The sequence below is a fragment of the Ornithorhynchus anatinus genome, chromosome 17, assembly GCF_004115215.2.
Source record: "Ornithorhynchus anatinus isolate Pmale09 chromosome 17, mOrnAna1.pri.v4, whole genome shotgun sequence".
NCBI classification, from domain to species: domain Eukaryota; kingdom Metazoa; phylum Chordata; class Mammalia; order Monotremata; family Ornithorhynchidae; genus Ornithorhynchus; species Ornithorhynchus anatinus.
The window spans coordinates 6,612,509-6,629,043 of NC_041744.1; the positions used below are offsets into that span (position 1 = coordinate 6,612,509).

At 44.1% G+C, this 16,535-nt stretch overlaps 1 protein-coding gene across 1 annotated transcript in view; it reads right to left on the reverse strand.

Moving 5' to 3' along the window:
* Positions 1–31: 31 nt before the first annotated feature.
* ULK2 (unc-51 like autophagy activating kinase 2) overlaps positions 32–16,535 on the reverse strand; it is a 57,321-nt gene continuing 40,817 nt past the window's right edge. The window contains exons 17-27 of the mRNA XM_029082218.2: positions 16,221–16,301; positions 12,981–13,252; positions 12,689–12,882; positions 12,079–12,188; positions 10,605–10,754; positions 9,477–9,685; positions 7,854–8,032; positions 5,582–5,700; positions 5,081–5,238; positions 3,100–3,235; positions 32–1,889 (exon numbers count right to left, since the gene is read on the reverse strand). Coding sequence (XP_028938051.1) covers positions 1,822–1,889; positions 3,100–3,235; positions 5,081–5,238; positions 5,582–5,700; positions 7,854–8,032; positions 9,477–9,685; positions 10,605–10,754; positions 12,079–12,188; positions 12,689–12,882; positions 12,981–13,252; positions 16,221–16,301 — 1,676 coding nt within the window. The 3' untranslated portion in view covers positions 32–1,821. The remainder of the gene's footprint in view (positions 1,890–3,099; positions 3,236–5,080; positions 5,239–5,581; positions 5,701–7,853; positions 8,033–9,476; positions 9,686–10,604; positions 10,755–12,078; positions 12,189–12,688; positions 12,883–12,980; positions 13,253–16,220; positions 16,302–16,535) is intronic.

The window sequence follows — 16,535 nt, forward strand, 5'->3', positions numbered from 1 at the left end:
TAAAATACACGGCAGTACCCTACCCTAGAAGCACTTTCTTGTCAGTTTTATTTTACCGTCCTATACATTTATACAGGCCATAATAAAAAGGCAATGACGCGACAGTTCAGTGAGTTATTACCTAGTTTCAAGAATAATGCATGCAGTTACAAATGAGAGGTAGAAACACTGTATTAAAGACCTAGAAATACAAACATTATATAAATAAACTTTCAAATTAACTGTTGGAATCTCATACAGATAAATAAGGTAAAAATTACATTACTTTGTCAAAATAAAGGAAAACCCATGGTTTTATCAGTACGCTTAAACGATATCAAGGCCAGAGGACTGCTGTACAACTTTGTCAAATAGTTCAGACCACGTTATCTAAAAGGATTAAAATGATTTTGCTCCGGAGAATGGTTTATTCAAGTATTCAAGCAGTTAAGAAAAACAAAATTAAATATTGGAACCATTTCCAGAGGAGTTGTATGATGTCAGTCTATCCTCTCCACGACTTGCTATTTGGTGAACCGAAGGGACTTTGCTTGAAATGACAGGTGCCCGTCTAGTTGTGGGAAAACGTCCCACTTCAACACCAACAAACCTGATTTTTTTTTTAAACTAACCTTAGACACTCCACATCACTAAACAAGCATCTAGATTCCCAACCGTTGCTTTGCCCTCAGAGGTTTTGAGAGATCCTTCCAGACTACAGTATTTATTCTAATACTGCTCAAGGAGCTGTATTCAGAGAGCTTTAAAGAATACCACAGAGAGATCACAGGCATTAAAGCATATCCTGCATGCACAACAAGAGTTGCAACCAAACCTGAAAGGAAAAGCAAACAACCGGCCACTGAAAATACTTTCAGTATAGGGAAGATCTGTAGCGGTAGTTACTCAAGTACGTGTTAGACAAATAAGTTTTAAAATAAAAGGTCAGGGTAGGAGAGGGGAAGGATCACATGAATACAGGTTTTTACATTTGGTTTAAAAGTCTTCTAGAAGCTACATTTGAAATTTTGAAAAGGATTTATATACAATGAAATGAAACCTTTTATAGAAGTCTGTTGTGCCTTATCTGGTTTGAAACAAAGAGTTCTGTAAAATCCAATATACAGTTGCTTTTAGCAAATTAGTGCAATACGAAACGTTTCGGAAGAAGATCGAATTGTATCCACATCCTCTCAAACTGGGGATTTCAAACACGTGGAGCCCAATTTCTTCCAAGAGCTGCCTCTCCTCCTCCTCTTTAATAGTCGTCTTTTCCCCTTTCTTCCCCGACAGGTCGCTAAGCTGCCTTTGGCGAGATGCATGTTCAGATCCAGACAGCTTTCGGTCCAAACAATGAACAGGAAGAGCCTGGAGTTTTTCCACTTCTATCCGTCAGGGATTTTCAGGTAATTTGATCCTGGCAACGCTGGAAGCATCTCTGCTCTCCTCCAGTTGGGACTGCATACCCCACCGGGGAACCTCGGGAACCAGGACCCAAGTCCCAGTCTTAATTTCCCTCTAGAAGAAGAATTTTACGATTGTTCTAGTCAACGGGAAGCACATTAATGAAGTTCAAACAGAAACAAAGGTGGATTCCTTTCAATTCTGTTCCTGTGTGGAAAGGGGAGGAGTGGCTTCTCAATAAGGCAGATTTCCTACATGTGTTGTTGGGGGATTTGGAATTTTTCCTCTTTGACTTCACTGCTTGCTTCTTTGGTAGTCACCCACTTGAAAACCGTTGCTCATGGGGAGAAGCCAACAACATCTGAGCTATAGCCCAAAAGTGCCATATCACTGAACAGTGGTCCCTGTACAATGTCACCACCTGGTCCATTAATATGGTTATTGTTCATAAACGGTCACTGTGCTATAGCAGAGTGCAGACAATCGCCTTTCAATACTAGATTTATCTGCAAACAAAAGAAGCTATAGTTAATGATCAAATGACATAAAAATGTTGAACACTGAAACGCGATATTGACTCATTCAAAGAAGAAAAGCCAGCCCCCCAAATCTCTGCCCCCTCACTGACAGGTGGCCAGAATGGAGTCACATCTTCACTCCCTCTTGAAACCTGCAGGTTGCAGCAGGACCGGGGAGAAATTTGCTACATTTAAAGCTCTCTGCCTAAATGCTGCACCCACAAGAAATCAAGACATGCAGTGTAGCCTACTGGATAAAGCAGATGGGCCTGGGAGTCAGAAGGACCTGGGTTCTCATCCCGCCTCCATCGCTTCTCTGTTTGTCCTTGAGCAAATTACTTAACTTCTCTGTGCCTCAGTTCCCTCATCCGTAAAATGGGGATTGAGGTTGTGAGCTCCATGTGGGACTGGGATTGTGCCAACCCGATTTGCTTGAATCCATCCCAGTGCTTAGAACAGTGGTTGATACAAAGTAAGAGCTTAACCACCACCACCATCACGAGCAGTTTCCATTTTCTTTACTAATGGTCTCAAAGCAGTTAAGGGCCGCCCACCACCACACAACCACCACGAGTAACTCAGGACATCCAATGCACCACAGACGAACAGATGACCTGGTTTCCGCTATTTAATAATTTCTAATTAAAATTTAATAAAGAAGCAACAAGGTGTAGTGAATAGAGCACAGGCCTGGGAGTCAGAAGGTCATGGGTTCTAATCCTGGCTTCGCCACTTGTTTATGTGACCTTGGGCAGCTCACTTAGCTTCTCTGTGCCTCAGTTACCTCACATGTAATATGGGGAACGAGACTGTGAGCCCCATGTGGCACAGGGACTATGTCCATCCCAATTTACTGGTATCCACCCAGTGCTTAGTACAGTGCTTGGAACATAGTAAATGCTTAACAAATACCATGAATATCATTAATAGCTCCAAGAACAAGAGCAAGTTTGTTTGAATAGTTCCTGTCTCCAAACACCCACACAATCAGGAACCCAAGCTCTTCCATCATTCCTGGAACTGAACGAATTAAATGCCAAGCAGGGTACCTGCTGCTTTGGGTAATAAGCTCTAAGGGTCCAGAGGTTTGAAAGGACTCCAATTAAACGATTTGGTTCCCCTGGTGTTACAATCTCAGTACCAGAGAACCGAAAGAGGATCAGCCCTCATTGGAGTGCTCGCGTTAAGGGGAACTTACATTTGTGTACATTTTCAATATCCCCAGGGTCTTGGAGGATCTTAGCCAGGCCTTCCAAAAGGAGGGCTGCCTTGTGGTATCGGTACACGATGTCTTCTGTCTGCTGAAACATCTCATCCAGGGCTGCTGACTGAACCTAGAGTTGGAACAAAATCCCAAGTGTCTGCAATTTTCCAAGCCGACAGAAAGCGACTGAATACTGTGGCTTTAAAAGACTCGCCAAATGGGTCACCCTCTAGCTGCGAGATAATCATTCTGGGGAAACGGTACTTGAAAATACAGTAGAGAGCTGAATACCCACGCTCAGACAGACCAAGGGGGTTCAGAGAGGTGGAAGCTTGGAAGAGCTAATAAAAATGGGTTTGGCTAGTCCCAAAGGCAGCTGCCCGAATTTAGCTTGGTGGTCCGACTTTTCCCTCCCTGATTCAATTACCTCTTCTGTTCAGTAAACAGATACTGGAGAATTGGCATGTTCTGGTTCAGTTTGAAAACACACTCCTGACTTGAGATTAGTGAAAACCAGACTCCGGATTGAAATTTCTTATTGAAAAGTCAGTTGGTGGCTAAATTGAGGTAGCTTGCTCATCTTCCCAAACCTACAGTTGCATGGTTTGATTTGTACATTCAATTACTTATTTTATTTCATCTAATAATATATTTATACTACATCCTGTTGTGCTCCTGTATGACTTCTTGTCACTATTGGTAAATCATTTCTGTCAGACTCTAAGCTCTGAGAACTGGCTTTAAGACATTCACCAACTCTCTCTCTCATCCACTCTTTTCCCATTACACCTCAATTTGCACACTTAGTTTCCCCCGAGATAAGCTCACGGTGCCTTGATCTCCTCTCCCACCTCAGACTTCAAACCCTTATGAAAACTCACTTCCTCCAAGAGGCCTTCCCTGATTCATTTTCTCTTCTAACTGCCACCTAAGCACTCTGACTACCCACTTGGCATTTTTTGGCAGCCTTAATTCAGTCTCCTGCCAATTTGGATAAAAGATAAAGTCACAGGAAAGCAAAATTATGTGGCAAAAATCCTCAAGAGGCCCTTCTCTCTCCTGCCTCCAATGTGGGTGATAAATACAGGCACACAGGGGTCTAAACAGAGGTCAGTGTAGGAATAGAATTATTTTAATCCCGATGCAACTGACTTTATAGAAATTGTCTTTTCTTTACACTGGGAGTTGTCTTGGCCTGGGGGCAAAGTGACATTATGAAATACAGAAGAAATCTGTCTGGTACCTGATCCATGTAACTAGCTGAACATGGAACAATTCGTCGATAACCTGCCTAGGGATTGTGTTCAAGGGGTATTCGTCACTGCTCCCAACAGGGAGATCAGGATTGACTGGCCAATTGCTTGCAGTCAGTGTTTCAATTTGAAATCATCTGGAAATGGGACTGTCTGGAAGGAGAATATCTGCCAGAAAATGGCCAAGGAAATTCCTCAGAACTGGATCTTTTGGGGGAACAAACCAACACCCCAAAACAAAATATTTTTCAAAATGAAACCAGTACTAAGGGAAGTGGTTGTTTTGTTTGTATGCTCCAGTGAACTAACAAGTGAGCCTCGAGGACACAAAGTTCAGGCTACCTCAGCAGTGCATTTCTTAATGTTCTTTTCACCCTCAAACTAGTGAAAGGGAAGAAAATACCAAGAACAACTCAGTCAATCTCAGACCCCAGCGTCAGCCAAGGGGGAACCTAGAGCAAGAGCAGCACAAATCAGGTTACAGAAAAATAATCCGGTCTTGACTACAATCTGCTCTGCAGATGAATCCCTTTCAAATTAGCGATGCTAAATTTGGAAATTTTTTTTTTTTCATCAGAACAGGGAAGAGTCCTCTAATTCCTTAGCAAAAAGGAAAATTTAGATGATTCTACACAGGAGACCTAAACTGAGAGGCCTAGAAACTGATCACCCTTGGCCCCGGAGCCCAATCTTGAACTTTCTAAAAATGGAATTGGGATTACCATCTCCACAGCACAGTTGTAGATGAGCTTCTCTGCCGTCACACTGTTAATCTCATCGATGAATCTTTGTTTGTCGGAGAAGAAATGATTCAGCTTTTCCGTCAGCTTCTTGCACATGGCGATGCAGAATTTATATCGCTCGTTCAAGTTTTTGACAACTGGGGGCAAAATTCAAGATGGAGGGGTTTCAATTTCCCAATTCAAGAAATTGCTATGGCCCAGGTAACTTTCTGCTCAGGTGGAAGAGGCACCCTCGACTGATTTGGGTGCCTAACAGGCAGCATCTCTGCTCCCCCTTACCGGCCAGGATTGAGGACTTCCAAAGAACTTCTCTAATCCTGTGTGTCAGACTCAAATCCCTAGAGCAAACCCCTTGCCTCAAATACCACTGAGATTAAGACACTGAGAATCTGTCCTGGTATCTTTACAAACAGCTGGGGTTTGTCTCGGAGTAAGAGAATGTACGACTGGAAGGGGTCTGGTACCGGGGAGCCACCTTACCTTGTTTCACAGCAGTGGATGGGTTTAATTTCCCTGACTTGATCTGGGCTTTAGCAAGATGTAGAGATGAAGCCAGCAGCTGGGCCGCTTTCATGTACAGCACCAGCTGCTCTACTTGCCTGGAGGGAGAAAAAAGACACCCCCAAAATCAGACGAACTTGTGCCAGACGACGTCAACTCAGACCATTATTCAGAGAACGTAGCAACCAACTCTGTACTCTCTCAAGTACTCAGTACAGTGCTCTACACACAGAAAGTGCTGGATAAACAGCACTGATTACCAAAACTGCAATAGACTTGTCACTAAACCAGACCCTCCATAGGAATGGTAATGAAAAGCAGGCCTGACTCCTGAGGGGGACGGGCACTATGACTGGTCAGACTCCTCAGCACGCCCCTGCCCTGGTAAAATTGGTTCATACTGTCTGAGGGGAAGAAGAATAAGGAATCTCTCTCTTCAGCGACCAGTTGGGTACAGTGTGCACCCTGAGCCCCAGAATCAACTGTGAACAATCCATCAATAATATTATTTGAGTGCTTACTCTGGGCTAAGCTCTGTACTGAGCGCTTAGGAAAGTAAACCCCACTTCATGTGGCTGCACTGAGGGGAGAGGGAGAGGCAGCTAGGGTGGCCATCTTTTGGCCAAGTGCTGAGCAAAGCAAGGCTGAATTTACCTGGGTGAATTAGCTGCCCTGTTGGGAAGAAGGGTGTACTAAAAGGCCAGTGGCAACACTTGCTGGACTTACTCTGGTTAACTGACCTGCGATGAGGTCCACTTTGCCTCAGAATGGTGGTCCAGGCACCACCATCATAATCCATCAAGCCTCTGTTCGACTGACCTTGGCTTAGAAAATGCTGCCAAAAGCATATTCTACAATAAGGGACAAAACTAGATAACTTCCACTGGCTAAATGGTCACTCTATTGCCAAACGAATTCCATACCATTGTGTGTCAAATGAATAATGGGAAAGGGATGGGCAGCTCAAAGGCAGGGTTGACATTTGCAGAAGGAAAAACAAAATCAGCAAGGCCAACAATCAGGAATGCTGAAGCTATAAAGAAAATGTTTTGCTTTAGTGAGTGAGAAGATATTTTCGGAGGCAGGAAGAGGAGGGAAACAACTAAAAGGCGGGGGCGAACACTCACAACCCTCCCCAAAGGTGGGTTTCTATCCCTGCTGCTCTGGGTCAGTTTTGTAAGGCTGGCTTTTGTGGGGTGCTGGGAACTGCCCTAAGTATTAAGTTAGAATCTCCATTCCACCCTCTCCATGCATTTTGGAGCCCCTGGTGGAGATGGGACATTGGGCTGGATGGTCTGTTGACCAGGGCTGACCTTTCTGACACCACTTCTACTCTTCCTACACTAGCATTTCCTGCAGCATGACTTAGTGGAAAGAACATGGGTTTGGGAGTCGGAGGTCGTGGGTTCTAATCCTGACTCTGCCATTTGTCAGCTGTGTGACTTAGGGCAAGTCACTTAACTTCTCTGTGCCTAGTTACCTCATCTGGAAAATTGGGATTAAGACAGTGAGCCCCATTTGGGACAACCTGATAAACTTGTATCTACTCCAGTGATTAGAACAGTGCTTGGCAGACAGTAAGCGCTTAACAAATACCATCATCATTATTATTACTATTCAAATTGCTTTGGGTAAGTCACTTAACCCCTCTGTGCCTCAGTTACCTCATCTGTAAAACTGGGATTAAGGCTGTGAGCTCCACTTGGGACAACATGATAACCGTGTATCTACCCCTATGCTTAGAACAGCGCTTGGCACATAATAAGGACTTAAATGCCATCATTATTATTATTGTTTGGACTGCTTTTTTCTATGCTGCAAAAATTCTGCCTTTATTTACTGCCAGGTCCTAGACTTTGAAAGCAACCAGCTGTCACTCCCATAGCAATCCAGGAAAAGGAAAATGGCTCCTCATCCCCCTTTTAACTGGTCTGCCCAGAACAAAAAGTGGGGTTCCGAGGGCACGGGAAAGGGCAACGGGGCAGAGGAGACCAGCAGCAGGAAGTCAGTCAGTAGCTGCTTCTTCCCGCCTTGGGAGTCAGGAGTAATTCCGGAGGGACTGGACTGGCTTAAAGGAGATCCAACCCCCTTGCTCCAGGGGTCTCGCACCACCCCTCTGTGCTCAATCTGCTAATTTGAACTTGTAAGGATGGCTGAAAGTGGCTGCTTCCTGAGTCAAAGATCACGAGCAGGTCCTGGGTACTTATTTGGAAGAAATGCTTTCCTGGAAAAATCCATGCAGAAAACCTACCCCCAGTCTTTGCTGAGCTGGCTTATCTGATCCACAACTACACTCTCCTGAATCTGGTAGAGAGACACCGCGGAAGTGCACAGCTCTGGATTTCCTCCCCGGATCGCTGTCAGGTCCAATACGCACTCGGTGAATGTCAGCATCATATTGAGGTGTCGCAGCGTGTCAGTGTGTTCTCTCTGTGGGGATGAGAATTTTGTTCATCATGGGGAAGGAAGGGGAGCAAAGCATTCTAGCAGATCTAAATGGCACCTTATTAGCCAGTGTGACCTTAGGTTTATGACCAAAAAAAAAAGCTGCCTTTGAGAGTAGGATTATGGATCCTGTTTAAGATTAAACATGAGTTTAAACAGACCTCAGCATCTATTATACAAAGGATTGAAGGAACTGAGTTGCTGTGTTTCTCATCAGTTAATAAAATCCTTAAATGAATCCGAATGAGTAATGGCAGACCAAGCTTGGAGTAATGGCAGACCAGGCACATTTCAGCTTGGAAAGGGTTCATTTTAGTTCTATCAAGATTCAAACTTTTCGTACTTTCCATTTCAGCAACATTGTTCACAGAGGGTCTTAAGAACAGATCTCAAGAACAGCAAACCGATCAGATACCACTGCTTATGTTCCAGTCATCAATTTCTTGGCAGCCCAAAATACCATGATAAAACCTCTAAAGGTTCATATCATGTGGCTGGGTCCTGATCAAAACTCATTTGGGCAAAGAATCAGCAAGGCGATGCAGATGAAAGTGTGAACAAATGTTGATCTGTATAAGCAAGAACTGACAACACTGCAGACACAGACACGTGGCCTGTCCCTTACAGAGATCAGAGTCCAAGAAGGATGGATAATACATATTTTAATTTCCATTTTACAGATTAGGTAACAGGCACAGAGAAGTTACAAGATTTGCCAAGGGTCCCCCAGCAGATAGGTGGCAGGGCCAGGATTGGAACCCAGGTTCCCAGACCCGTGCACTTTCCCCTAGACTAGACTACTTCTCTTATGGCCCCTTGTCTTATGAAGTAGAAAGAAAGAGTTTTAACGTTTTCTTCCAGCACTTTCGGTTTCCTGCCAATAATCTGAGTTCCTTTACAAAGTTATCATCTGGTGAGAAAGTTATGCAAATGGTATGCATATATTTGTACTTGACAATCACCCTTCAGTCAAGTAACCCAAAATGGTTTGGCAGACCTACATAGTGATTACTTCTATTCTTTAGTGTTTCTGACAACTAAAAAGATTGCAACTGGTCCTGAGTGTAATAGTTATACTGTTATTCTCCATGTCCAAGGAAAGCAAGTGATCAAAATCTAAGTATATCTTCAGGGACCATGCAGCAAATAATCTTAATTATCCACCTCCCAAAAACCAAAAAAAGGCACCCAAGGACATATGGCATTTGCCATTAACTAGTCTTTGTTAAGGGAAACAGCCAGAGAAGGATTAGAGAAAAGAAAGAAATGCCACATTTTCCAAATGAGAAAGACAGAGATTAAACAGATTCATCATTGAGTACCTACCTGGAAACATTAGAAAGCAAAGATGAAACAACCCCCAAATATTAAACCAAGGTACAACATCTCACGTTATACACCTAATATATGTAAATTGAAATGTCTCTACCTCCATTAAGGTTTCTTCGGGCAGCTCAGGAGCTTCAAAAGTGATGAACCCCTCTAGGCTGGGAGGTGAATTACCATAAGGTGTGTATTTCAAGCTTGGAGCAGCTTCTGCCCCAGGTGGAGACGATCCCATGTAAAGACCAGGAGGGGACCCCATAAACACCCGGCCACTAGTTGAGCACAGAGACCCTCCAGAACTGTTGGATCCAACTAGACAAAGACAAAGGGTATGTTTCAGTCTTCTGGGCCAGCCTCTATAAGTCGACTTATTTAGCATTATGGCAGAGAATATCCTAACAAAGACATACGCGGAGAAGAGCAAATGACAAAGGAGAAATTTAAAATGCAACGGAGGTCTCATTGGCTTCAGGAAGGAGAGTGAAAAAGCAACATTATTTGGGAAATCAGATTGTCTTTAAAAGACTACCAGAAATAATGGGCAGGGGGTGCCAGCCTTTCGTTGCAGGCTGTCAAATTGCGGCCTGTCTTAAAAATGAGCTGTATCCCTACAGCCTGTAGCAATATTCTGATGTTTGCACACCCAGGTGGCTGCCACTCCGAGGTAGCTGCCAGAAGAATCCTGGGGGTGAAAGCTCCATGCTGGCTGGTGCCTTTAAGGTCCCTAGGCATGGAGTTGGTCTCAAGTCTGACCAGGGACTCCCATGTGAAGAGCCGCCATACCTCTAACCCCCTGGAGAATGTGTGCTCCCTGCCCCTTTTGAGCTGTCAGGATGTCTGAAAGTCAGTTCTCCAAAAAAAAACAAAAACAAACCCAAAAAACCCACTCAGTATTGATCACCCTCATCAGTGGCATCCAAGGGGGAAAGAACACCATTTGGAGCAGTCTCAAATGGAGGAAAGTATCCAAGAGGTGTAGGTACAAACCTCAGCATGAGGAAAAATGCCACCGTAAAAAATTCCTTACAGGGTTTATTCTTTACCAAAGGCCTTCAACAAAGAACAGATCTAATTGTTTTTTAAATATTAAGATTTGCATAAACATCTACTTTTGCCAGAGTCCAGATTATATTCACCCTATCGTACACCAATAAGATGGAAAGGCAGTTCTAGGTAGCAGACGCCAGTTGCTCTTTGAACTGAAGAGTCTTGCAAAATCAATATCCCTCACCTGAAGTTGTTCTGGTTCGAAGGACCATATGAGTACAGGTGGGAGGTGTAGCGCTACTTGGAGGGGATCCTACAGTAAACATTACAGCCCTAGAACTCGCTCCTGTTGCAGCAGGTTGGGCTAAAATTACTCCACAGGGTCCTGCAGGCGCTGAAAGAAAAAGAGGTTCACAGGTTTTTGAGTGTCCTTAAGGCATACAGCACTGGACAAGCACATGAGACATGTTTGAGAAGAGATGCAATCACTGCCCTCAAGGCACTTAAAATTTTATAGGAAAGACAAGATAGAGGGTCAGACATTACTAACATGAAAATTTACATGGGTTCAATAATTCAAGAATGAGTTGGAGGAATAGGGAGAAAATAGGTCAGGTTAACCATGGAAAGCTTTCTGGAGGAGGTGGACCTTAGTTGCAATTTAAAAAAGGCACAGAGGGGGTACAGGTGAATGGCTCTGCCAATCGCTTCCTTGGCCAAGTCACTTAACTTCTCTGTGTCTCAGTCCTCCCTCCTACTTAGACTGTGAGCCCCATATAGGACAGGGACTGCATCCACCCTAATTCTGGGATTTAGGTGGGAATTCTGAGGTGGCAAGAGTAGATGGAACACAGGGTGGATCCTGGGGTACAGCAGGAGATGGAGGGCACATTAGCAGTGAGATCAACAGTCCCCAGTTCTGAATGGAACAAATTCAGTGCAGGCCCACAAAGGATAGAGATCCTAAAACCCACAGAAATGACCTCTAAGGTTTAGTTGTTGTTTTGTTCAGGTTTGTTCCACGTAACCCCCATGCACCTGAATGTCTTTCAAATTGGGGGAGTATCAAGATTAGTATTCATTTTTAAAGAGGACAGAAACCACCCACTCTTTGAATATGGAAATGCTACAGATGAAGGATCTCTTTTTGATATACTGGCCTGATGTGTCCCAGGCACTAAACAGCATCCTGAAATGGAGCTAATCTGTAGAAGGCCAGTGCAATGCGCATAATTCAGATAATGACAAAGCATTTGACTTTCACTGAGCAGTAACCCTAGGGATACTTAAGTAGAGTATGCTGCAGCCATGTGAAAATGACACTGTCCAAAGGAGACCAAGAGGTGGGGAGAGCTGGAAATTTTGTCATTGAGCTTTAAAAAAAAAAAGGGAGAGTCACATAGGAAGAACATTTTTGTTTTGATGAAGTATGAGAGATAGAAAGAAAGCAATTACTAATTACTTTTGGCAGTCTAGTGAGCACACGATTCTGAAGTGCCAGCCTCTTAAATCGCTTAACATTTACATCTTTTCTTTTCCTCATATAAATGGCTGAAGAGGATTCCCTATGAGAGGATGGCCATTCAGGCTGCTTCCAAATGCTTACTTGCCTCTCAGAGGTCTTTCCGCTCCACCTGAGGTACTGGGGACAGGCACTAGACAAGTCACTATTCTACATCACGGTTTCGCTGATCAGGCAGGTCTCAGCCACATCTTACCTATATCCATTGGCCGTTCGGCATTCAGACTCTCTGTGCTGCCTTGGTACAACTGTCCACCCAGGGGTGTTTTCATTTGTTGATCTGACAGCCTTCCAGTACTTACAGATCTATAAAGGACAATATATGTTAATACTGGAAAAAAAAGAGCAGATTTTACTTTCTAAAGAAAGTTAAGCACCGCAGGGATACTCTGAAAAATATCAACAGGCTATTTCAAGTTGTCATAAAATGATTATCAATTTTATGTAGAGTAAGGACTTTAAAAAAAAACACCTAGAAAACTAGGGTGGAGGCTAAAATTTCCTGCCATGAAAGTCAAAACAAAAAAGTGAACAGAAATAGGATGTTCGAGAAGTTCAGGAAGTTAGCTCAGTATTTACACTCTACAGGATGCACCTGTGGTTGACAGAAATGGCTGTCTCCATAGCAGAAGGTGTTCCACAGCTGCTTGCCGTACAATATTTCACTCATTTAATTTTACCTGGGGGAGCCCCCCCCTCAAAAAGCAAACAAAAAACCACCCAAAAAACATACCACTTTACGGCTATCACAAGGTTTTTTATACTTTAAGGGGAAAAGGAAAAACTATTCAGGTGATATATTTTACCTGCCAAAGGTGGTCTTACTCTGTTGCTCTGCTGCAGGTCTTTCGCTTCCTTGGACTGTGAGAAAATTCGAGAACTCCCTTGGGTCGGCCCCACCTTTGGAGGGCAAGGGCGCGTCTGTGGGTCCCTGCCGAGTGACCAAGGCCAGCAAGTTGGAGGTTCCTTGGGTTTTAGGGATTTTGAAAGGTGCTGTAGCCTGGAGGAATACATTCAAGATGGTTGAGGCAGTTCTCCCTTCCCGGGAAAGAGTGCCGCCCTGATTCCCGGGCCCAGAGTAGCGTTTAAAAGACGAACCTTAGTGGGAGAGCCAATGATTGTGGGTAACGGGGTTTTAAAGAGCCAGTCTGAGCTTCTAGGGGATGAGCCCGTGTGCTTGGTGGGGGAGGTGCCGAGGCTGACCGGCCGGCTGGGCTGTGGCGTGTGGCTGTATCCATACCCTGCGTAGGATGGGCACACAGGGTCGGAATGCTGTTTTCGGAGCTTCTGCTTGTTCTGGTAGATGTCTGTGAGCAGCCTGGCACCTAGCAAGAGCGACTGTGGTGACTGAGATGGTGGCACTGGTGATCCTAAGAAGAAAAATGGCAGGGAGAAAGAGGAAAGCTATTAGTGCACCTTGAGAAATGAAGAAATTTATCCAAACTCCTGCCCCTCAACTCTAAGAATAATGACCACAATACAGTGAGCACATTGAGCTTCCCCGTAGATTGCAAGCCCCTTTAAACAAGGCTTGAGTCTTCCAACTCTGTTGGGTTTTCCCCAACTGCTTAGTCATTATATCCCATTTAGCCTCCATACCCAAACTTACCTCCTTTGATGACCAAATTGACGCTCTCAACACCACCCTCCCTACTGAACTCAACTCACTTGCTCCTCCTAGTCAATCTCATACCACTAACCCTCAGCCCTGGATCAACTCCACAGTCCACTTCAGTTGCTCTTGTAACAGACTACAGAGCTCTGCTGGTGGAAATCCAGATACCAGGCCAAATTCATTCGCTTCGTTTATCCAGAGGAGATGCCTTTTCTCAAAATCAATGTCCTCTACCTGTGCATCCGACTCCATCCCTTTGCACCTTATTGAAGCACTTGGCCCCTTTCTTCTTCCCTCCGACTCCCATCTTCACTGTTTGAAATCAGCAGGGAAGAAACCTTTGGAGAGCAAACATGCTTTTATCTCCTCTATCCTAAAAAAAAAATCCTCCCTTGACCCCACGGCTCCCTCCAGTTATTACCTTATCTCCCTCCTATCATTCCTCTCCAGACTTCTTGAGTAAGTTATCTAGATCCACTGTCTCAAATCCCTCTTTTCCAATTCTCTCCCAGACCCCCTCCAAGCTGTCTTCCATCTCCTTCACTCCACAAAAGCCACCGTGTCAAAGGTCACAAATCCAGTGGATTCTACTTCATCTTAATTCTCCTTGACCTCTCAATTGCCTTTGACACTACAGACCACCCCCATCTCCTGGAAACATTATCCAACCTCGACTTCACTGACACTGTCCTCTCCTGGTTCTCCTCCTATCTCTGTCACCACTCATTTTCGGTCTCCTTTGCGGGCTCTTCCTCTGTCTCCCATCCTCTGTGGGAGTCCCTCAGGGCTCAGTTCTGGGACTCTTTCTATTCTCCATCTACACCCACTCCCTTGGAGAACTCACTCCCATGGCTTCAAATAACACTTCTATGAAGATGATTCCCAAATCTACGTCTCCCAATCTGATCTCTCTCCCTATAGGCTGTCTTGCATTTCCTCCTGCCTTCAAGAGATCTCTCCTTGGATGTCCCGCCATCACCTCAAACTTAACATGTCCAAAACAGAACTCCTTATTTTCCCACCCAAATCCTGTGCTCCCCATGATTTTCCCATCACCGTAGACAGCACCACCATCCTTCCTGTCTGGCAAACACATAACCCTGGCGTTATCCATGACTCATCTCTCTCACAACCCACATATTTAATCACTAAATCCTGTTGGTTCAACCTTCACAACACTGCTAAAATTCACCCTTTCCTCTCCAAACTGCTGCCATATTATTCCAAGAACTTAACCTATCCTGCTGTTATTACTATGTCAGTCTCCTTGCTGACCTCCCTGCCTCTCCCCATTCCAGTCCATACTTCATTCTGTTGCCTGGATCATTTTTCTATAAAAACATTCGGTCCATTTTTCCCCACTCCTTAATCTCTAGCGGTTGCCCATCCACCCTCACATTAAACAGAACCTCCTTACCAACGGCTTTAAATTACTCAATCACCTTGGGCCCTCCTACCTCTCCTCACTGTTCTCCTATCACAATCTAGCCCACATACTTTGCTCCTCTAATGCCAACTTACTACTGTTCCTCGATCTCATCTATCTCACCACCGACCCCTTTCCCATGTCTTGGGTCTGGCCTGGAGCGCCCTGCCTCCTCATATCCAACAAACAATTGTTCTCCTCACCTTCAAAACCTTATTGAAGGCACATTTCCTCCAAGAGGCTTTCCTTGACTAAGCACTAATATCCTCTTTTCCCACTCCCTTCTGTGTCACCCTGATTAGCTCCCTTTATTCACCCCTCCCTCAGCTCCACAGAAGGTATGCACATATCCATCATCTATTTATATTAATATCCATCATCTATTTATATTAATATCCATCTCCCTCTCTAGACTGTGAGCTCACTGGGGGGGTGGAGGGGTAATGTGTCTACCAATTGTTCTGCATGACACTCTCCCAAGTGCTTGATACAGTGTTCTGCACATAGTAAGCGCTCAATAAATACCACTGACTGATCTTTTCCTGAAAAGAGGATGTTCAATAAGGTAACTGCTGGGTAAGAGGGGTGGACTTGAAGTCTAGCAATGAAGATCAAGCATATTCTGTTTATCTTCTCAGGGAGTAGAGGTTTAAGGTGATGGCCATATCAACTGCCTCAGGAACACTAGCTACTTGATCCTGAGGGAACAGAAAGGCCAGTGAACAGCGTCTACTATACAGCAATCGAGAATGGCGATTGAAAACACCACACAAGTTATCTCCTTTGACATTTAAAGAAAATATTTTGGAAACCTATCACACCTCAGTTTTTCTAACCTTCAAATTTATAATAGAAGGTTCGAATGTACAGGGAAAAGCAAAACCAAATTGATGTCATATTCCTTTTCCTAAATCTGATAAGTGTTATCCTAAGATTTCCTTTCTAGTCTTAAGCTTGTGGTAACGCTTCTACTGAGAGGCAGGATCTTGCACAGGAATTCACAAAATCACAAAGGGTTTAAGATTCCTTGCTTCGTTCCATCTCGACTTCAGTGTCAAAAGTCTAGGCTTGGCTAAGTTCACCGAATACCCCACTTACATCCTAGAGGCAATACAGACATTCACAATGACATACTTAAATAACCACATGACTTACTATTTGTGAAAAAATATTCTGAAAAGGAAGACAGAGATGCAATGCTTTAGACCCAGTCAGCATTTTGGCAGATCTAAAAAGTTTAAAACCAGCACTTTCTCTCTGTTATGAAATCAGTTTAATTCCCTGGCCAGTCTCCTACCTGAAGAGTTTCTACTCCTGGACTCGTGGCCCTGGGGCTGCCCGCAGCAACAATGGCCAAGTTGCTCAGGAATGGTGCCAACTAAGAGGGAGTAGGGGGAAAAAAAAAGAAAAGAAAAATTTAAATCTTTATTTTCCATCAGTGGTATATATTAAGCTCTTACCATGTGCACAGCACTATACTAAATGCTTGAGAGAATACAAAAGAATTAGCATACTCATTCGCTGCCCATAACGAGCTCACAGTTTAAAGGGGGAGGTGTGTTTTCACTCTGAGAAAAAGTTCAAGGAGTCCCAGTCCCACAGCACTTATATA